Source organism: Theobroma cacao, chromosome 9, assembly GCF_053813885.1.
Source record: "Theobroma cacao isolate CCN51 chromosome 9, ASM5381388v1, whole genome shotgun sequence".
Lineage (NCBI taxonomy): Eukaryota > Viridiplantae > Streptophyta > Magnoliopsida > Malvales > Malvaceae > Theobroma > Theobroma cacao.
Window position 1 is genome coordinate 44,372,327 of NC_142647.1, and position 21,547 is coordinate 44,393,873.

The window sequence follows — 21,547 nt, forward strand, 5'->3', positions numbered from 1 at the left end:
TCAATAATTTCACATTCCCCTTATCCTAAATTTCCCGCAATTATTAAAATAGTGAAGTAATAATAGCAAACAAATAAATAGATGCACTAAACAAAAATATGCAAAATTAATGCTAGGGAAAACAACAAATTATTAAAGGCTAAAGATAACTTATGATTAATTAATGGCTTGACTCTCGAGTTCCCCAGTGGAGTCGCCATCTGTCGTGACGTGCGGGTCCGGGAACCCGTCCGCCAGACGCGGGGCGAAAATTAAAATCGCAAGGTGTGGGAGTCGCCACCAATCTTTTTTATCTAGGTGTGATTGGTCACCTATTAACCCGGTTCTTAATCGACGAAGTCCTAAATTAATTTTAGGTCCGTCGAAAGAACAAGAACTGGTCCACGTTTTTTAAAGATGGGTTCGGGAGTGCGGTTACGCACGGAGAAGGGTTAGCACCTCCGTGACGCCCGTTCTACGAACGGTACCATTTAATCTTAAGTTATCTTAATATAGCCTTTTCTTAGTTTAATCCCTATTTTATTAATTAAATTTTTATTGAATTGTCAGACTGAGTCTTTCACTTGGTCTTACGTATGCATATGATGCAAGCGTAGAACGATGTCGTGACTTGTTTATTTTAAATGATGGAGTCGGTAATCTTTTATTGGAAAATTATTCGAAGACTATCCCAACGCTTTGGTGAAGTCTCGAAATTCTCCTCACCTAGAGATATCCCCGGAAGAACTCGTCTCTACGAGCTCCTCGGGGAAATCCCATCATCGGGATTCCCGCGCCATTTGCAAAATAAGAGTGGCATGCAATGACAGTATAAAATGATGGTATCTACATGCACGCGTTTATTGATTATTTAAAAATTTTGATTATTTGTTATTTATTATTATTATTATTATTTTTTTAAATATATACTTTATTTTTTGGTTATTTAAATCCATGTTTGTTGTTGATCAATTTTTTTACTTGTTTACAAAGCTTATCTAAATAATTAATTAATTAACTTTTAAACGATTGGATTGTTTAGTAATATTTATTTGAATTAACAAAATTTTCCATATATATATATTTTTCTAACAATGATTATTAGGCTTAATGGGTTTTGGAGTTTAGAGTTCGGATTTATCCCGACGCTTCGGTGAAAATCCGTCCCTGACTTCGTACCCGAAAATATCCACCGGAAAGAGGCAACTCTTTGCTCCTTTTTGGTGGTAATACTCAAATATTTATTTCAATTATATTATTTATTATATTTATTTATTTATTTTTCATTTTATTATTATCATTATTATTTTTTATTATTATTTTTTATATTTTTATATTTTTATATTTTTTTTATTTAAAAAATATAATATAATATATAAATATATATATTTGCATCATTAATTATTATTATTATTATTTTATTATTATTATTTTTAGCCTCCAAATATATTTATAATATTAACATTTTTTATTATTTATCATTGTTATTATTTACATATATATTTTAATTTTTAATTTTATGAATTTTTTTAATTTTAATTTTTTGATTTTTAATATTAAGTATAAATATTTCTTTCCTAAAAAAAAATATATTTTTATTAAAATGGGCTAGACCCAACACCATGAAGCCCAACAAAACAAAACAAAACAAAAAAAAGGGAAAATGGGTCATACCTTGTTGGGCTGGACGGATGGCCCAAGTGGTCTGGGCTGCGCGGAAGTCTGCCTGGCCCGCTTCCTTGGTCCGCTTGGGCTTCTCTTAAACGCACCGTTTTGGGCTCAGGAGACTCCCTCAAACGACGTCGTTTAGGCGCCGACCCTTGGAATCCTTCACTTCACTGAAACGGCGCCGTTTAGGCGTACTTACTCTGGGTATAAAATCCCTTTTCGGCTTTTTTTATTCATTTTCTCACTTTTTTTCTCTCTCTAGCCAAACTCTCCCTCTGCCTTCTCTCTAAAACTCTTCCTCTCCCCGCCGGCGCCGGTGTCTTCCCGTCTTCTCGCCGACCTCCCTCTCTCTTCTCCCTACTTGCCGGCAGATCTCTCTCTTTCTTCGCTCGGATCTGAACCTTCCGTCGATCTCTCTCTCTTCGCTCGGATCTCCCCTTCCGTCGGCCTCTCCCTTTTCTCCCGGATCTCACCCTTTTCTCCTTGTTTTTCTTTTTGTTCTTTCTCTCCTCTTTTTGTGGCTAATTGCTCTTGATGATTTTTTTGTTTTTTTGTGTTCTGGCTAACCCTGTTTTTTGCTTTTTGCAGGGTTTTAAAGAGCCGGGTTGTCCAAATTTTTGGACAACCCGGTGAGGGGGGGGTTCTGGCACCCCTGGGGTTGGTGGCCAGAACCCCCCATCCCGCGTAGTGGGTGGGGGATGGGACGGCGACGGCGACGGGATGGCTGGGCGTACGCCCAGCCATCCCGATTTTTTTTTGATTGATTTTTTTTTTTATTTTCTTTGGTTTTTTGTATTTTATTTATATTTATTTTTATTTTATGATTTATGTGTCTACACATTGGAGTAATATTTTACAAAGGCCTTCTAAATGAGTCATGTATATATATCAAAAAACAAGAAATCTTGGAATTATATTTTGCAAAAACCTCATAATTGAGTCATGTATATATGTAATTTTGATGTATAAGGAGATTATTAATTTACATATCAAGTGGGACTTATGTGTTTTTTTTTAAATGCATTATCTAATAAATTTAACGAATTATCAATTTATCATATTGATCCCAAGTCGATATTGATTAAAAATATTATTTAATTGAAACTATTAATTTATAGAGGTTATACTCTATTTCATAAAAAAAGAATAAAGTGTGGAAATGTCAACGGATAAAATATCCTTATTTTTAAGGTATTCTAAGTCAAATCTAATTATTTGATAAGTTATCAAAACCTTATGAATACCTGATTAATTTTTGAATTGTTATCTGAATTCATAATTAAATATCGTAAATGAGTAGGGCTATTGGCACTCCTAATTTTCTATTAATAGTTCGACTAACAACGTATAATTATAATTTTCTAAATTTCCCTCATTTAGCACCTTTTAACTCTTCATAGCTTCCTATATTCTTTTGTGGCACTTCATTGCTTTCTTTCTTCCCCAATAATGTTTAAATCATTAATTTTAGATGAATTTAACAATGCAGCAACATCGAATTGATAATGAAAACATGAACTTCAATGAAATCTTTTGTCCTAATGGCCAAAATAGCTTGGAACTAGAGTTAAATTTTTTTGTTGGTATGCATTATTCTAGTATGTTCTTCTTTTCTTTATTTAAATAATTTTTTTATTTTAGAAGGTTTTTTTTTCAAATTTAATGAGTAGGATTATTTATGTTGAGCAGAATTTTCAAAATAAAAATTAAAAAATTATTTAAATAAAGAAAAAAAACATATAAGAAGAAAGCATGCCAAGATAAGAATTTAACTCCAATTCTAAGTTATATTCATCATTAGGGCAAGAGATTTCATTAAAGTTTATATTTTTCATCATCAATTTGTTGCTGATGCATTATTAGATTCATCTAAAATTAATAAATTGAACACTACTAAAGACAGAAAAAAAAAATGAAAGTCACAAAGGAATATAAGAAGTTATTATGGAGAGTTAATTTTCCGTAAACAAAAGGTGAGAATAACTAAGATTAACTAAAAGTGTGAATAGATAGTAATATAATTATATTAAAATTTGACTTGAATAAAAAATTATTTAAGTGAAGGTAAGTTAGGAAATTTAGGAAATTACAATTATAAGTTGTTAGTGGGAAGTGTTAATAGACAATTAGGAGTGCCAATAGCTCCACTACCCATTAAATATCCATCATATCATATTAAAATAAATTTAGATGTATATTGTTAATGAAAAGTAAATTAAAAAATTAACGTTAGTTTATAAAAAATAAATTAAAGTTTAAAATCATATTTATAATAACAATTAAAGAATTTTAGTTAGCATTATACTAATTTTAAAAAATTTGTGTACTTCACGCGCTCCAGATTGACTAGATTATGATAAAGAATGCGTTGTCAACTTTTGAACTTAAAAATGAGATGTCCAAAACTCGTCGGCAAATATCATTCGGTAAAAAGAAAAGAAAATTTGGTCAAATTTTTAATAATAATAATGAGCTGCATTATGACGGCACAAGTAGATGTACAGCAGGATTGTTTATGTTTAGAAAAAAAAAAAAAAAAGACAAAATTATATTTATAGATTGGAGCCAAACATCCAATTATAGCAAAATCGTGTTGAATAAGAAGTCTGAGTTGGTACAAACACTCAAAAAGAAAAGTCCAAAACAACACAAAATCCTAAACCTCCTACCGAAACCAAAAACCATTTGGATTTTTCTCTAAATTCTCTGCGCACAATCGTTTTCCTTGCGAAATCTAAATCTCCCACCATCAAGCACTGCATCGAACCCCCAAGCCAGCAGCATGTACCATGACAACAGCAGCATCAACCATAACCCTTTCTTGACGCAGCCACAGCCGTCTACGCAGGTTTTGACTTCTCGCTGGACCCGTCTCGAGGATAAACTCTTTGAGCAGGCCTTGGTGATGTTACCGGAGGGAATTCCTGATCGGTGGCAAAAGATTGCCGAAAGAGTTCCCGGTAAGTCAGCCAAGGAAGTAAAAGAGCATTATGAAATGCTTTTGTACGATGTTTATGAAATCGACGCTGGTCGAATTGAGATTCCGAGTTATGCTGATGATTCTTCTCTGTTGTCGTCGAGTTGGGACTCGGACACTCAGATCTCTTTCGAAGCTTCGAAACCAAAACAGCATGGAGAAAATGAAAGGAAGAAGGGAACTCCGTGGACAGAAGAAGAACACAAGTATAATCAATTTTTTCTTTTTTTTTTAATTAAATTTAATTTTTGATATTTGGAACATGTTTTTCCTGTGAATATCTTGGTTGAAGCTGAGTGTTTTGAGTTTTATGATTGATTCTGGTTTTTGTTTGTTTCAAGCTAGAACTGAATATAAAGTAAGGATTTCAACTTATTTCATTCATTTTATCCTATTAAGTTTAGATGTTTTGTTTGGGTGAGTGGGGGATGGGCGGTTCGATTTGTTTTGAAATTATCAACAGCTACGTTGTTGAATGATTGATCTAAAGCTAAAAGCTGTAAATCATATTGTGAAAGGGTTAAGTTATCTTCTGCAACTGATCCTATTTGCTGAACCCGCCGAATCTGTAGTTTTGCAGAGGATGAGTGAATTGAATTTACTTAAAACTCGTCCATGTTGCATATTCATTAAAATTGATTGATTGATCTCAAGAGATGAACAGAAATGTTATCTGAGACGTAATTAAATCAATGCAATATTTGAATTACCAAGTGTTAGGTGTTTTTCATAGCATTGTTTTGATGGTTTAGTTGCTGCCATTTTGTTGCTGTCTGGATATTGTATGCCAGTGTGATGCTACTGGTTGTTCATGCCTTAGATATTGAGCTGTATGATTACTTTCCTCAGCTCATTTTTGTTGATATATCAAACAGGTTATTTTTAATTGGCCTGCATAAATTTGGCAAGGGTGACTGGCGGAGCATATCAAGAAATGTGGTGGTGACACGAACACCTACTCAGGTAGCTAGCCATGCTCAAAAGTACTTCCTTCGGCAGAGTTCAGTGAAGAAGGAGAGGAAAAGATCAAGCATCCATGACATTACTACAGTTGATAGCAACACGATGGATGCACCTGTCGACCAGAATTGGATTCCTGTGCTAGGTGGTCCTGTTCAACAGGTACCTGTACGGCACCAGTTGCCCCCTGGAAGCCATTTACCTGCTCAAGGAGGGTCATTAGGGTATCAAAACTACAGCTATCCGATGTAAAGATGGACCAGAGCTCTAAACGCTGTATATATTATAGACCAAGTCCCTGCACTCAAGAATGCAATTTGTAAAGATCCTTGATGTTCAATTTAGTTTAGGCCTGTAAAGTAAAGTTGAAACTAGGTTGTTCTTAAAATCATTGTATTTGTTATTACAAAACGTTTTAAGGAAAGGTTGCTGGAACAAATGAGATTTATAGAGTGGGAGACATTGATTCTGCAGGTACATATCTGGACTTCAAAATATTATGACTATTATTTTTTCACTTTGGTCACTGGATGATTTGGAGAAGTGAACTTATGAATAAAAATATCAGAATATTTTTCTTCTCACTCTGATGCCCTTCACACTTTGAGATCTTTTCAAAGCTGATTTTTGTACATTCACTTTTACCATACCAAGAGAAAAAGGAAGAAGATACTTTGAATGTTCAAGACAAATTCTTTATATTCTGTCATAGACATTTTATCTACAGCAACTGCATTGCAAGTTCACATGTATTATCAATGCAGGCATATCTCAATTCTGTTTTCTGCAAGTTCATGTTATTGACCTAACTCTAAACCATGGCATAACAGTCAGGCAAGTTTATCTATTGCTTCATTTTCCCTTCAAGATCTTCTCAAATCTCAATTGATTTGGCACATTGATATGATCAGAACAATTCATACTGCCATCTCGGACTGCTTTACGTTTACTAATTTTGGACCTGTGGCATTGCAGGTGGAAGTAAATCTTCTAATAGGGGAAACAACTTCTTTGTGGACAGATATTCAATGACTCTGGCCAAAGCTTAAATCCTGCTGTGGATATAAGATAGGTTAGCTCAAATATAATACCCCATTGCATGACTTCAATTTAAAATGATTGCTCTGTAACCTTAGCTTATTTGTTTTTGGTCTCAAGTCTTTCAGCGTGAGGCATGCCTAATAAATTTTTTCAACTTTACACATTGTTGCTATAAAAGGATTTGTCTCATTGTCTGTGTTCATATGATGTGAGTCAGAATTGTGTACAAGACCTTCCTGAAAGTAGCTCTTCTTTCATTTACTCGATAGTTTATTAGTTAATAGGGTCTGTGTGACTCGAGACTAATCAATTATCTTTTGCAGGTTGAAGGAGCTTTTGTTCAAGGAATTGGATTCTCTGCGCTTGAAGAATATCCCACAAACTCAGATGGACTAGTGATTGCAAAATGCGCGTGTACATATAAGATCCCTGCACTACAGTGGATACCATACAAAACAATTTAATGTTGAATCCTGAACAGTGTACATCATAAAAAAGTGTACTTTCTTCAAAAGGCAAGTTCATATTAATTTTCTTGAATCCATGCCCTTTTTCTCTATTCTTGATTTATTTTTTGAATAGTGGACATCATAAAAAACCATGTACTTTCTTCAATGGCAAGTTCCTATTAATTTTCTTGAATCCATGCCATTTTTCACTATTCTTGCTTTATTTAATTTTGTCTGATAGTGGAATACAAGCCTTCATGAATGGTAATGTTGTTCTATGTATTATGTTCTCTTTTATCAATATTTTCTGCAATATCAATGCCAGGTGTTTTGGCTTGATAATTACATTCTTGTTTTAGTTGACCAATGTATTGTTAGGGCCATTTTTGCTGAAGTTTGCTTTTGCAAGTTCTGTAGTCACATCGGAACTTCATCCATCTTACTAATTATTATCTCATTTACAAATTTGCTTATGTTTACAACATCAGCAGTGTTATCTCATCCAAACCACCCACATCAATAATCAAATTCTCCTTGAACATTTTAGGATTTGGCTTCTTGCGTTAACTATGCTGTTTCAACTATTATTTTCTCTTTCATATTTTCATCCAGCTGCAGTTGTCTCATTTGAATCTAGGCTACAATCAACTCTTTTCAAAAGCTTAAATCTGGCCAAAAGATTAATTCCTAAGTAAGCATATTTATGAAAAGGCTGAAAGGGAGTCAATGTGGACTATTATAGTAATCAAAATCTTGTTTGTATTAGTCTATGGATTGGGGACATGGAAAGAGTGGGGGAACATCGAGGAACCACCTTAAAACTGGTGAATATTATCCTTTGCAGCTTCTGGTTAGCTGCCATTACTCTTGCCGTTTAAGTTCATTGTGCTGCAAGGGCAGCTATAAAAGAAGCCGGGCGGCGGCTTCTTTCATGGAGTGGCCTAGACTGAGATGTGTCTAATTCAACATTCCAGTTGGAGGAACCAGCTACCATGCCTGTTGTGAAGGATCTATGTGCGCTTGCTTGATAGCATTCAGAGGTTCTTGCAGTGGACCATGAGCACAAATTGAGGCAATTCTACTTGCTGGCTAGCTGGATGAATTTTAGTTTATCTACATGCATGTAAACTACTCTTAAGTGAGCTATCTCAGCAAAAGGGGAAAGAGAAATGCAATTTCCCAGTGCTCAATCTGATTCAAAGTGGTCCATGTTATTGATAAAGCATGGTTGTTACTTAAATTACTTTACCTAATAAATGAACTAATAATGTACATGTAATTTGCTCCTGTTCGAAAATAAAAGACAGCAGAACTTAAAGCAGGAGGCTATTGGGAGGTGTCAAAGTTAACGTTTGGAAAGGAAATAATAAATCTTCAAGCCTGGAAAAATAGTATTTACAGTAACCGGCCATTTTCCTCAATAATTGAAACAAAGGTAAATTCGGTAGTTTGACATCAGATAATGACTTCAGGTATTTATTCTCAGGAACTAAGACGGATAGAAAGATTTTGACTCAATGGTTGAGTTAGCCAATTGCTCAATGAAAAAATATTCAATCCTTTTGCCCTTCCATTTATTCAAGCCAATCATTCCAAGGGTAGAACCAATTAGAATTGTCATGAAACTGGATCAAGGTCGAGGAATTACGAAGTATATTTTGCCAATTTGCCATGCCAAGCAGAGTGCTCTACCTACCTTTTGCAAGCGTTTAAAGAGCAGTGATGTTGCTGTGAGGATGAAGCAATAAGAGGCAGGTATTTCTGCCAACCAAATAACAATAATAATAATAATAATAATAATAATATTTTAAACTACCAAAAGAACATTTTTATTTGTTACACATGGTATCAAATTCGGATAAAACAATTAGTCTTGGCAATTAAAGATAATTTGTAGAGAGTTGTTAAGGGCCTTTTATCCGATTAGTCCTCTTTAAAAACTATATGCAAATGTTGCTTTGGTTTTCTTTGCTTTGGTCATTTCTCTCCTTCAAATTTTATGCTTGACTTTGCCTCCCCCTCTGAATCTTTCGTTATACCGTTAAAGCTAAAACGTTGACTCCAATCCAATAAAAAAAGAAACACAAGGATCGACGTAGAAAGAAAACACCAGGTCCAACTGCGTATATAATTATAATAGAGAAGAAATATTAGAATCAGAAAATCCTTTTGTTGGTGAATGTGACATCATTGGTGAGAGAAAGAGCTGTTCGTATTTGTCATTTGCCTTGTTCGTTTGGTATAAGTAGTAGAGTTTGCCTAGTTCCAGCTTGAACAACATCTGACAAATGGGGGAGGTGACAGAAACAAGAAAAGATAGCCTGGTTTTTGCTGTTAATGGGCAGAGGTTTGAACTCTCCAACGTTGACCCGTCTACTACTTTGATTGAGTTCCTCCGTTATCAGACTCCTTTCAAAAGTGTGAAGCTCAGCTGCGGCGAAGGTATCTCTCTCTTTTCTCCCTCTGTTTTCCGTTGTGTGTATGAGTTTCATGTGGTTTTGTATATGCCAAGGTTTCTAGACTTAAAATCAACAAAAAAATATGTTGAGTTTCAACTTGAAGTGGTAATCGTCTTGGATGTTGATGATTCTATGAAAGGGCGACTTCATCTATAATTAAATATGATTGCATGTCATGATGGTTGTAAGGGTAGATTGCTTTCTCCTTCCATGGATTTTCTCTTCGTCTAACTCTGTAACTTTTAATTTTTTGTCATGGTTTTTCATCTCTGCTTTTAACTTTGATATGAGATTGGATTTGATCGATTAATTTTTCACACTTCTGAGACTTTTTTTTTTTTTTTTGTTTTGTTTTGTATGCCAATGATGCATGAATCATGGGTTTCTTTTAAATATTAACCATTTTTCTTTACAAAAATTCAGTCTACTGAGTCCAGTATAATACAATAAATGTAAAAAGGGTTGACAAATGCAAATAATACTTTACTAGTAAACCTAATAATATATGTTGTACAATCAGAATATAATCAAATAGGAGTATTAATATTTCAATCTACCATTATTGCATTGAATATGTCATTTTAAAATGGTAAAGCTTGATAATCAGGTAAAGCATTTAAAATTAAAAATTTCAATGGCTTAATACTTTTTTAATCTGATCTAATTACCGATTGAAAGGATATTCAAAGTTTACATATATTTAAATTATTAAGGGGTGTGGCTTCTTGTTGAATCTGGAATATGCTGAATTTTATTTTGAGAATCAATATTATCAACAATTGAAAGTGTTGATGAATCAGATGCAGGAGTCGAGAGGCCGGAAGTTGTGGCCACATCCCTTTCAACTATCAAATTATTCTCTCTATTGATGAGATTTTGGCCAAGTGTTGTGATGATTTGTGATAGGAGGTGTCCATGAGTAGAGTAGGATCAAGCTTCTCATTTTTAAAGTCAATTTCGTCTAGTTTATTTAATTATTATTTTAATAATTAAAATATTATTATTATTTTTTAACTAAGAAAAAAAATATTCGAATTTTATTCTTTAAACAAGAAGATCATGCACCAAGTAATGAACCAAATATTAAGATACAAAATAATATAATATTATTTCATTTATTTTAAAGATATTTAAAAATTACTATTAAATAAAAGTTATTATTAAAAAAAACCTTGAGGTGTGGTAAAAAAAATACACTCATCCCTTGAAAAGTAATGGCATTAATTACCAAGTTAACTATAAATGATTTAAAGACAAACATACTCTTTGTTAATCAATTATTTATATATTTATTTATTTTAATATTTTTCTCTACTCTTTTTTCTATTACCCAAAACTCTTTTTTAATTACAAAATTATGTGATTCAGTTAGTTGTGAGATTTAATTAATTTTATGACCATCTTTTATTACTATCAAATTAAATTTTATCTAACTTATATTATAATTCAAGCACATATTAAAATATGTGAAACTTATCTTTAATTTAATTATAGATTAACTTTGAGGTGAATGTATTAAATTATTTTCATATCTTAATTGTAGCTTCTTATAAATTTAATCTACTCAAATAGTTGTTGTTTTGGTACTAAGCAGATTAAATCAAAGTAATTGAAGTTTGTAAGGGGAACTTAGAGAAGCAAGGCCTGCAGTAATACAACATAACAATCTTACCTTGCCTTCATTCACGAATTACTCAAATTGTACGACTTCTCTATTTGTCCTCTGCGACCAAAAGGAATGATGTTAAATTCTTGTTTTCCTGTTTAACAGGAGGCTGTGGCTCCTGCGTTGTCCTGCTGTCCAAGTATGATCCAGTGCTAGACCAGGTTGAGGATTTTACTGTGAGTTCGTGCCTCACACTTCTTTGCAGTGTTAATGGATGTTCAATCACAACAGCTGAGGGAGTTGGAAATAGCAAGGATGGTTTCCACGCTATTCAGGAAAGGTTTGCTGGTTTCCATGCTTCTCAATGTGGCTTTTGTACTCCCGGAATGTGTGTTTCTCTCTTTTCAGCTCTTGTCAGTGCTGATAAGACCAATAGGCCAGAACCCCGTCCTGGATTCTCCAAGCTGACAGTTGCTGAAGCAGAAAAGGCCATTTCAGGAAACCTTTGTCGCTGTACCGGTTACCGACCTATTGCTGATGCTTGTAAAAGTTTTGCTGCTGATGTTGATATGGAGGACTTGGGTTTTAACTCCTTTTGGAAAAAAGGAGAGAGTGACGAAGTAAAGCTGAGTAGGTTACCTTCATACAATCATACTAATGCGAGTTCTAAGTTTCCTGAATTTCTCAAGAAGGAAATCAAGGCAAGTGCCACTCTGGTTTCAGAAGGATACCGTTGGTATAGTCCTGTTAGTCTTGAGCAGCTTCAAAGCTTATTGCAAATGAGTGAGGACAATGATGGAACTTCAATCAAGATTGTTGTTGGTAACACAGGAACGGGTTATTTCAAGGAATTATTATGCTATGAAAGTTACATTGATTTAAAATATATTCCCGAGCTATCAATCATCAGGAAAGACCAGATTGGGATTGAAATTGGAGCAGCAGTGACGATTTCTAAAGCTATCAAAGCACTGAAGGAAGAAAACGAATATGAATTTCACCAAGGTAAAATCGTCTTCAAAAAAATTGCTGATCATATGGAAAAGATTGCTTCAGCATTCATAAGGAATTCAGGTAGTGTAGGAGGGAATTTGGTAATGGCCCAGAGGAAACAATTTCCATCAGATCTTGCTACCATACTACTTTCTGTGGGTACATTGGTGAATATAATGACTGGTCAGAAAGTTGAACAGCTTTCACTGGAGGAGCTCCTGGAGATGCCTCCTTTGCATTCCAGAAGTGTTCTTTTAAGTATTAAAATCCCTTGCAGGGAGTCTACTAAGGATATTTCTTCTGCAACTGATACTAATTTGGTATTTGAAACTTATCGAGCTGCACCACGTCCTATGGGAAATGCACTGCCCTATTTGAATGCTGCTTTCTTGGCTGAGGTTTCTCTTTGTAGTAACTCTACTCGAGTTACGCTAAATAACTGCCAGTTGGCTTTTGGTGCTTTTGGGACCAAACACTCAATTAGAGCAAGAAAGATTGAGGAGTTCTTGACTGGAAAATTGCTAACTGTCGGTGTTCTGTATGAGGCTATTAAATTACTTGAAACTACTATAATACCTGAAGATGGGACCTCGAATCCTGCGTACAGGTCAAGCTTGGCTGTTGGCTTCCTTTTCGAGTTCCTAAGCCCCTTGGTTGATACCCCTACAACAATTTCCAGTTGTTGGCTCAATGGATACAATGATGCCGAGTGGTTCATGGATTCCAAAATAAAACAGAATAATGATCAGTTTGGTGAAATCAAACTCCCAACATTGTTATCATCGGGAAGGCAAGTGATTCATTCAAGTAAAGAGTATCATCCAGTTGGAGAGCCAATTCCAAAAACTGGAGCTGCCATTCAAGCTTCTGGTTTGTCATATTTTACGTAATATTATATTGCTACCCTCACCATCGTATGTCGCACTAAACAATTTTTGAAGTTTAGTTATTGATGGTTTTCTGTAAGTTTTATGAATCAATAAGCACAAAGAGTTGGTGCTAAGATAATTTCTTTCTGTTCATATCTGTGCACCCTAGAATGGTGCTAGTGCTTGTGCAGCATTAATACATGTCTAGATGGACAGGTTTACGCATAAATTTGCTGCAAGTTCTTTGGAAATTAAAGCCCTAACAAGCGCCATTAGTGCACTCCTTAGCAAGAGCCGACTAGACTATATGAGATAAGACCATTTCTATTAAGTGTTAAAGTTAAACATGAGTGCATCATGTGGTTATGACTTAAGATTATTTGTTCCCCTTAAACTTGTAAACGGTAGTACCATAAATGGAAAAACACTTGTCACCCTCTCTTTGACTGTCATCAGTAAATGTTCGTTTATTATTGCTTTATGCTCTATGGAATCAGTGCTCATTCAGCTGATTATGTAGGTGAGGCTGTTTACGTGGATGACATACCATCTCCAAGTAATTGTCTCCATGGAGCATTCATTTATAGCACAGAGCCTCTGGCACGGGTAAAGGGCATAAGCTTTAAGGCTGGATTGTCACGTGATGGAGTCACCGCACTTATTTCTGTCAAAGACATCCCTGGGGAAAATGTAGGTTGCACGAGCATATTGGGTGATGAACCTTTATATGCAGATGAGGTTACTCAGTGTGCTGGAGATCGCATTGCCTTTGTGGTAATTCTATGGTTTCATTATCTGCCCTTTCTTGTGTTTGCTGTAATTGTCATTAATATTGACATAGTACAACGCTAAAAAAGTGTCTATTAGAATTTTAAGAACTTGATCATTGAAATGACCCTTTCAGGTTGCAGATACACAGAAACAAGCAGACTTGGCAGCAAACCTTGCAGTTATTGATTATGACAAAGAGAATCTAGAACCACCAATATTATCAGTAGAAGAGGCTGTTGCGAGGTGTAGCTTCTTTAAGGTTCCTCCTTTCCTTTGTCCCGAACAGGTTGGTGATTTCTCAAAAGGATTGGCTGAAGCTGATCACCAAATTCTCTCTGCTGAGGTAATTTCCATACTTGTTTGAGCCATTTGCTACATTTCATCATGGATTGCTAATGTATCTTCTAATTCTTACATCTAGCTCAAACTTGGGTCACAATACTATTTCTATATGGAGACACAAACTGCTCTTGCTGTGCCAGATGAAGACAACTGCATTGTAGTGTACAGTTCTAATCAATGCCCTGAGTTCGCACATGATACAATAGCTAAATGCCTTGGTCTTCCTGGACATAATGTTCGTGTGATTACGAGAAGAGTTGGAGGAGGCTTTGGTGGCAAGGCCATAAAATCAATACCTGTGAGTCTTGTAAATTATTCTGCAGTGTTTTCATTCCATGAAAAAGAAAAGAAAAAAAAAGAATACTTCCCTTTTGTAGGAAGGCGTTCCTAGTTTCCTGCATGAAATTGAATATCAGAATATGTGGAAATGAATATTGAATTAAAGCAACTAATATATGAAGACACCTTTCAGGACATTTTTGAGGGCAGTTCTTTTATATATGTGGTAATTTTTCTCTATATTTTGTCTCATTGTATCAATTACTTATTTCCCTTTTAATGTAGGTTGCCACAGCATGCGCACTTGCTGCTTACAAATTAAAGCGTCCAGTGAGGATATATCTCAATCGCAAGACTGATATGATAATGGCAGGAGGCAGGCATCCGATGAAAATAACTTACACTGTAGGGTTCAAAAGTAACGGGAAGATTACGGCCCTAAAACTTGATATACTATTAGATGCAGGGATATACTCAGATGTAAGTGTAGTTATCCCTCAACATATGCTTGGAACACTTAAAAAGTATGACTGGGGTGCTTTATCTTTTGATATAAAAGTATGCAAAACGAACCTTCCAAGTAGATCAGCAATGAGAGCCCCAGGGGAGGTACAGGCAGCATTTATTACTGAGGCTATAATTGAACATGTAGCGTCCACCCTTTCCATTGAAGTGGACTCAGTCAGAAATATTAATCTCCACACATACAACAGCCTTGACTTATTTTACAAGAGCAATGAAGGGGAACTTTTGGAATATACTTTACCTTCAATATGGGATAAGTTGGCCTCTTCTTCAAGCTTTTACCAGAGGACTGAAATGATAAAAGAATTTAATAGGTCTAATAAATGGAGAAAAAGAGGAATTTCACGCGTGCCTACTGTGCATGAAGTGCTTGTGAGACCAACCCCTGGGAAGGTCAGCATTCTAAAAGATGGTTCTATTGTTGTTGAAGTTGGAGGAGTTGAGCTGGGTCAGGGTCTCTGGACAAAAGTAAAACAGATGACTGCATATGCTCTCAGTTTGGTCCAATGTGGTGGAACAGAAGAACTTTTGGAGAAAGTAAGAGTCATACAAGCTGATAGCTTGAGTTTAATCCAAGGCGGTGTGACCGCAGGCAGCACCACATCTGAGTCAAGCTGTGAAGCAGTTAGACTTTGCTGCAATGTCTTGGTTGAGAGACTTACTGCTCTGAAGGATAGCTTGCTGGAACAAATGAGATCTATTGAATGGGAGACATTGATTCTGCAGGTATATATCTGAAATTTAGAAATATTCTGACTTTATTATTTTTCCTCTTTGGTCACTGGATGACTTAAGAAAGTTTCCTTCATGTGAATAACAATTTCAGGATATGTTTCTTCTCGCTCACACTATCAAAATGTGCAAAGTTTTGCATTTACTTTTTCACCACTCCAATTAGAGAAATAGGGAAAGGATATATTTGTTTTCTAGTCAAATTCTTGATCACATATATTCTCATTGCAGTTTCACTTTTTTCATCTTCTGCAAGTTCACATGTTCTATTAATGCAGGCATATCTCAGTTCCGTGAACTTATCAGCAAGTTCATTATTTATACCTGGCATTTCTACCGCAACTTACCTAAACTATGGTGCTGCAGTCAGTGAGGCAAGTACTTATCTATTGCCCACCGATTGCTTTCATTTGTTGTTTGTCTTAAAACTAACTCAGTATTTATTGAAATACATTATAATTTGTCCAATTGAACATGCAAATATAGAACAAATCATGCTACTATTTTGGCATTGCAGGTGGAAATAAACCTTCTAACTGGGGAAACTACCACTTTGCGGACAGATATTACATATGACTGTGGCCAAAGCTTAAATCCAGCTGTGGATTTAGGACAGGTTAGCCTGAATAACTTTCTTTCCATTTCAATTTAAAAAATTTGCTCTTTAACCTTAGCTTATTTACTTTTATCCCCAAGTCTTCATGTCAGGCATTGCTTAAGTTCCCATTGTCCCTTGGTTCACTTCCACACATATTGCTAAAACACGATTTTCTCTATATAGACACATGCAGGGAGTTAGGATTGTGCATATGGGACCCCTATTTTTGTTTGTTCTAGTCGGTTCATTGATCGATAGGGTGTATGTGATTCAAGACTCTTAACAATTATGTTTTGCAGATTGAAGGAGCTTATGTTCAAGGACTTGGGTTCTTTATGCTTGAAGAATACCCCACAAACTCAGATGGATTAGTGATTGCAAATGGCACCTGGAGTTACAAGATCCCCACAGTGGACACCATTCCCAAACAATTCAATGTGGAAATCCTCAACAGTGGACATCATCAAAATCGTGTACTTTCTTCCAAAGGCAAGTTTAAATTTTCAATGAAATTTGCGAGTCACTTTCTTCATAAAATTGGTAAACATCCAACTTACAGCCGCCCACACCTCAAAACCAACCGACCACCAAATTGTATTTGATATAGTACTAATTAGTTGCTTCTTAATAAGGTAATTCAAGATTTTGTCAAGATATTTGATTAACTTTGAGTTCTTTAATTAGATTTATCATGTATACACACCTTATTATATATAAGAATGAGCAATACTATGACTTGAACATAAGATCAATCTCCACCTCAATTCCACTCCTACACTAAGTCCAAGTGGCTAATTGCAATTATATTATCAATAGGTATAGAACTCTATTGTGATTATCTTTAAGGAACACTTCAATCATTAAAATTTAAAAAACAAGTTAAAATAAAGAAATTAAAAAGCATTTTCTTATTGTAATTTTTTGGGTCTGTCCTTGCTTAACAGCAACTATAAGCTATCTGTTTCTTTTGCAGCTTCTGGTGAGCCGCCATTGACTCTAGCAGTTTCAGTTCACTGTGCTACAAGGGCAGCTATCAGAGAAGCCAGGAAGCAACTTGTTTCATGGAGTGGCCAAAACGAGTTGTCAGAGTCTACATTCCACTTGGAAGTACCTGCCACCATGCCTGCTGTGAAAGAGCTGTGTGGGCTTGATAGCATCCAGACGTTCTTGCGGTGGACAATGCGCAAAAAGTAAAGGAAATTCTGCTGGCTCGCTTGTATTTTATTTGTTGTCTTTTACGTTTAAAAGCTATAACGATAAAAACAAGTTCAAAGCTGAAGAACACGTGAAACTCCAAGTACTGGCTGATGGCTTTACAACAAAAAGTAGAAAATTAATCATTACGTACATTTAATTCCCTTGAACATGTGTACTTTTTTTTTGGTTTAGGCTTTTTTATATAAGCCGTAAATATCTTTATTAAACTTAATCTTTAACCTTAATTAAAGCTAATAGAATTAGCTTTTGTCATACACTAAAATAAACACACACATGATAAAACAAAGATCAACCTAATACTGTTAGTCTTATATTTATTTATATTTATAAATATATTCATATATAATTAATCACATGATGGTTTATTTTCAATTTTCAATCTATACGTGACACGCTCCTAAATCAAAGTTATAGTTATAGGTGGACTCGCTCTGGAGCCTATATCTTTAGAATATCTTTATTTTTATTATTATTATCATTATTATTATTATAAAATAAGAATTTAATTTCTTTATGAACTAATAAAATTTTGGCGTTTTCTTATCTTTTTAATAAAACAAAATAGTGATCATGGCAACACAAAATTGAGAGGAAAAAAAAAACATGCGGCTGGCGCAGGAGTTTTCTAACAGTGTCATATCCATGCGGTCCGCAATTTCGGCTAAAAATGGTGCTTGCCCACCTCTGCTTTAAAGGCAAAAGGTATAAATTCCTCATTTAAAAGAAAAAAAATGCATGTCACACTCTGAACTCCGGGGTTTAATGGTTCGTAAATGGAATTTGTCTCTAGATAGAAAACCTAATGGGTCGAATTGTGTGTATATTTTACTTAACATCATTTATAATATCTTCTGAAATGTTCCATACTTTGAAATAGTAATTAATAAAGTTAATCAGATGTAAATTGAGATCAATTAAAATGTTTAAAAATAATAAAAAATTAAATAAATAATTTATGATAAAATATTTCACACGCAAGTAAATAATAATAAAATAATAATATTTTATCGAAAGAGAATTTGAGAGATAAAAGGGTGATTTAGAGGTCAATTGAGGTATAATAAGGAACTTTGACAACCAATGAGACAAGATAAAATTTTTAGAATAAAATAATATTAAAAATTTAATATTTAGTAAGATGTCAAAATCAGTTATAAAGAAGGATCATATGGTTGATCCAAGTAAGGGAGAAGATGTTAAGCCTGACTCTATAAAATACTTATCATAACATACATGTGGTGGATAGCATGTTTGCATGCTATGAGAGTCTCGAAAAATCGACAAAAGTCAGTATTGTACCTAGAGGTACAACAAAGTAGATTTAAGCCTCGAACTAGATCAAATAGAGAGAATTTAAGATGAAATTAAGAATATTAAAGTCCCAAAATGGTTTAATATGGTGATTTGGAGTTCGATGATCAATTTGGAGTCAAATCGAAATTTTCACTATTTATAGATAAAATGGTAATTTTACCACTTGAGGATAAAATTGGAATATTGGAAGAAGTTTTTGATCAAGATTGATCACATTTGACTCATTGGAGTATAATTTGAGGTTGATAAGTGAAAAAAAATTGTAATCTCGGTATTTTCGGAGCATAGAGGTAAAATGATAATTTTTCCACCTCAGGGGCAAAATTATAATTTTACGCACTCAACACTTGTCCAGCACATGGATTTTATCCAATATTATCATGGATAATTGAAGGAATTTAAGTGGTGGAGAGAGAAAGCTTAATAGTTAAGAAATTAAAAACGGGCCAATGACATGATGTCACGTGTCATGTTTTTATTAATTTATTATTTTTTCTTTTTGAAAGGCACAAAAACCAGCCCATCTTCCACCCCACGGTTGGCCAAACCAGCAAGAAGAGAGAGAAAATAAAAATCAAACCCTAGAGAGAGAAAATCAAAGAAAAAGTGTGAATTTTCAAAGAAATTAAGTGAAAAATGTAAGATTTTTTCTATTAAGCTTGAGTTTTCTTATTTTCAAGCATTTCTCCTTATTTTTCATGATTAAATTGCATGTTTTCATGGCTGGTCATATGGGTCTAGAGAGAGAAAATTGTTGGATTGATTTGATTTTGATATTTGTTGGTGTTTAATGTTAGTTTAGCATGTTAGTAAACAAAATATGTAGAAAAACATTCATTTTTCCCATTACCTAGTCTTAGCTGAATTTTCAAGTCAATGGTGAGGAAGAATGTGATGTTATTTTAGGTTATTTGATTATGAAATCATGGTTTTTGATATGAAACTAAAAATATGTTTTACGAGTATACAAAATTTTAACAGCCTTGACGAGCTTGAGTGTACGCCTCTGATCAAGTTGTCATCGAGTATATTTGATGACATGAGCCAACTGTTTATGAAAGTCATAAGCCCTAATGAGAAATTAAATGAAATACAACCGTTTGCATGGGTTGGGATGAATTTTCAAATTGTGAAATACTTAAAATTATAGGATTTTTTAATTGTCTCATTTTACTTGGCTTTAACTGATTTAAATGGTGTTTGTTTACTTACTGGGATTTTATAACCTCACCACCCTCATTTTTACCCATTTCAGGATCAGAGTAGTCTGTAGATAGCTAGTTCCATCGGGGATTTCTATTGGATTGCGTCTTCCAAACAGTAAGTTCACAGGTTTTTTAATTTTAGTTATTGTGGGCCCACTTGATATTGTAAATTTAATAGTTTATTGTGCTACAATATGAATGAATTTATTTTGTTGTTACGTTACAAAAAGTATTTACGCATAATTCCAAAATTTCTATTTATAAGAAAATAAAATATTTTATTGAATATTTCATTTTATCTTCTTATTATATTCAAATAATTATAATTTCATTTTGAATAAAGGTTTTAGATGCCTAAACTTATTTTTAATTGTGAATTATGCGATTGGTACTTGTTTACTACATTTTTAACTGGTTTCAAAATTTTCAGTGAAAAATGACCAAAATACCCCTGTGAGATAAAAATTTTTATTTTATCAGTTTTAAGTTAGAAATAGCTCAAAATCCTTTAAAATATAAAATTTGGCAACGGTTACTCACCGGGGGAAATGAGAAACTGATATTAAGCCTTGCGGGGTTCCGGTTGCTATTTTGGGAGATGAGTGCCCATCAAAGCACCGCGACGGTTGTCACGAGCTCTAGAGGAGTTTCGGGTCATTACATCTTTTATTTTTAATTTAATAAATATTTAAATAGAGCCTTTTAGATAAGAATGTGTACTAACTAATCATCTTAATTCTTGAATTAAGTAGAAATGAATGCTTTGATTTCATCCAAGGCTATGGGTATCATATTCTGATAAAATGTCAAGTATAAGTAGCCATGCAACTTAAAATCAATATAGTTTAGATAAACAGAAAATTACATCTATTAAAAAAATCAAAATAGTTGAAAAGTCCTTGTTTTAAGATTTTTTTTAATTTAATCTTTTTATTCAAAATTATAATATTTTAATTTCTTTACTTTAAAAATTACTTCAATTTAATCTCTCTCGTATTTTTTATTTAAATTAATTGTTATGGTGCTAAAGTCAACAGTGACGTGACGTTGACGTAGCACCACCAGATTATAATGTGGCACTACCAAAGGTCTTGGGTGTGATATAGTAATACCAGTTAGCATTTAAACTCAAAATATAGTAAAAATATAAGAAATATTAAATTGAAGTAATTTTTAAAATAAAAATATTAAAATTTTACGATTTTAAATAAATAAATTAAATTAAAAAAATATCTTAATATAGAAATTTTTTATATATTTTGATGATTAAAAAATCAAATATATCTTGAGTTTATTAAACAATGAAAACAAATTAAGAGATACGAACAGGATAATGTAATTTTGGCAATAAAGATTTATTCATTTTCTTATGGTGTCGGTGTCAGAGACGTCATTCCGTTGGTCCTTTCAACCTTATAATAACTCTAAAATGGCAAAGGTCAGTACATCATCCATGTTGATGTAGCAGTGGAAGGAACAATAAAATATCATAAACAAAAAGAAGGCCTATTTCTTTTCTACTTGCGTCCCTTGTGTCTGCTTCAAATTTGTGATTGACTTGG

General features: G+C 33.9%; 2 protein-coding genes across 3 annotated transcripts; both read left to right on the forward strand.

The window, feature by feature from the left end:
* The first annotated feature begins 4,243 nt into the window (after positions 1-4,243).
* On the forward strand, positions 4,244-7,165 carry LOC18590151 (transcription factor DIVARICATA-like). Of its 2 annotated transcripts, XR_001929455.2 has the most exons (4): positions 4,244-4,830; positions 5,500-6,058; positions 6,560-6,656; positions 6,949-7,165. XR_001929455.2 is itself a non-coding variant. In XM_018127473.2 (2 exons), the coding sequence occupies exons 1-2, from the start codon at positions 4,430-4,432 to the stop codon at positions 5,834-5,836; spliced, it is 738 nt and encodes a 245-aa protein (XP_017982962.1). In that variant the 5' UTR covers positions 4,244-4,429; the 3' UTR covers positions 5,837-6,168. The 2 variants fall into 2 exon arrangements, 1 of the variants encoding a protein (XP_017982962.1); XM_018127473.2 differs by lacking the exons at positions 6,560-6,656; positions 6,949-7,165 and having other exon boundaries at positions 5,500-6,168.
* Positions 7,166-9,053: 1,888 nt separating this feature from the next.
* Positions 9,054-17,612, forward strand: LOC18590152 (indole-3-acetaldehyde oxidase-like). The gene is made up of 10 exons (XM_007015514.3): positions 9,054-9,516; positions 11,305-13,002; positions 13,522-13,775; positions 13,906-14,115; positions 14,194-14,412; positions 14,679-15,644; positions 15,929-16,024; positions 16,168-16,266; positions 16,548-16,737; positions 17,222-17,612. The coding sequence occupies exons 1-10, from the start codon at positions 9,363-9,365 to the stop codon at positions 17,440-17,442; spliced, it is 4,107 nt and encodes a 1,368-aa protein (XP_007015576.3). The 5' UTR covers positions 9,054-9,362; the 3' UTR covers positions 17,443-17,612.
* Positions 17,613-21,547: the final 3,935 nt, after the last annotated feature.

Coding starts and splice junctions, on each gene's coding strand:
- LOC18590152 (XM_007015514.3), top strand. CDS start 9,363: ATGGGGGAGGTGACAGAAACAAGAAAAGATAGCCTGGTTTTTGCTGTT. Junction 13,776..13,905: donor GAGATCGCATTGCCTTTGTG/GTAATTCTATGG, acceptor TGACCCTTTCAG/GTTGCAGATACACAGAAACA. Junction 15,645..15,928: donor GGGAGACATTGATTCTGCAG/GTATATATCTGA, acceptor CTATTAATGCAG/GCATATCTCAGTTCCGTGAA.
- LOC18590151 (XM_018127473.2), top strand. CDS start 4,430: ATGTACCATGACAACAGCAGCATCAACCATAACCCTTTCTTGACGCAG. Junction 4,831..5,499: donor TGGACAGAAGAAGAACACAA/GTATAATCAATT, acceptor TATATCAAACAG/GTTATTTTTAATTGGCCTGC.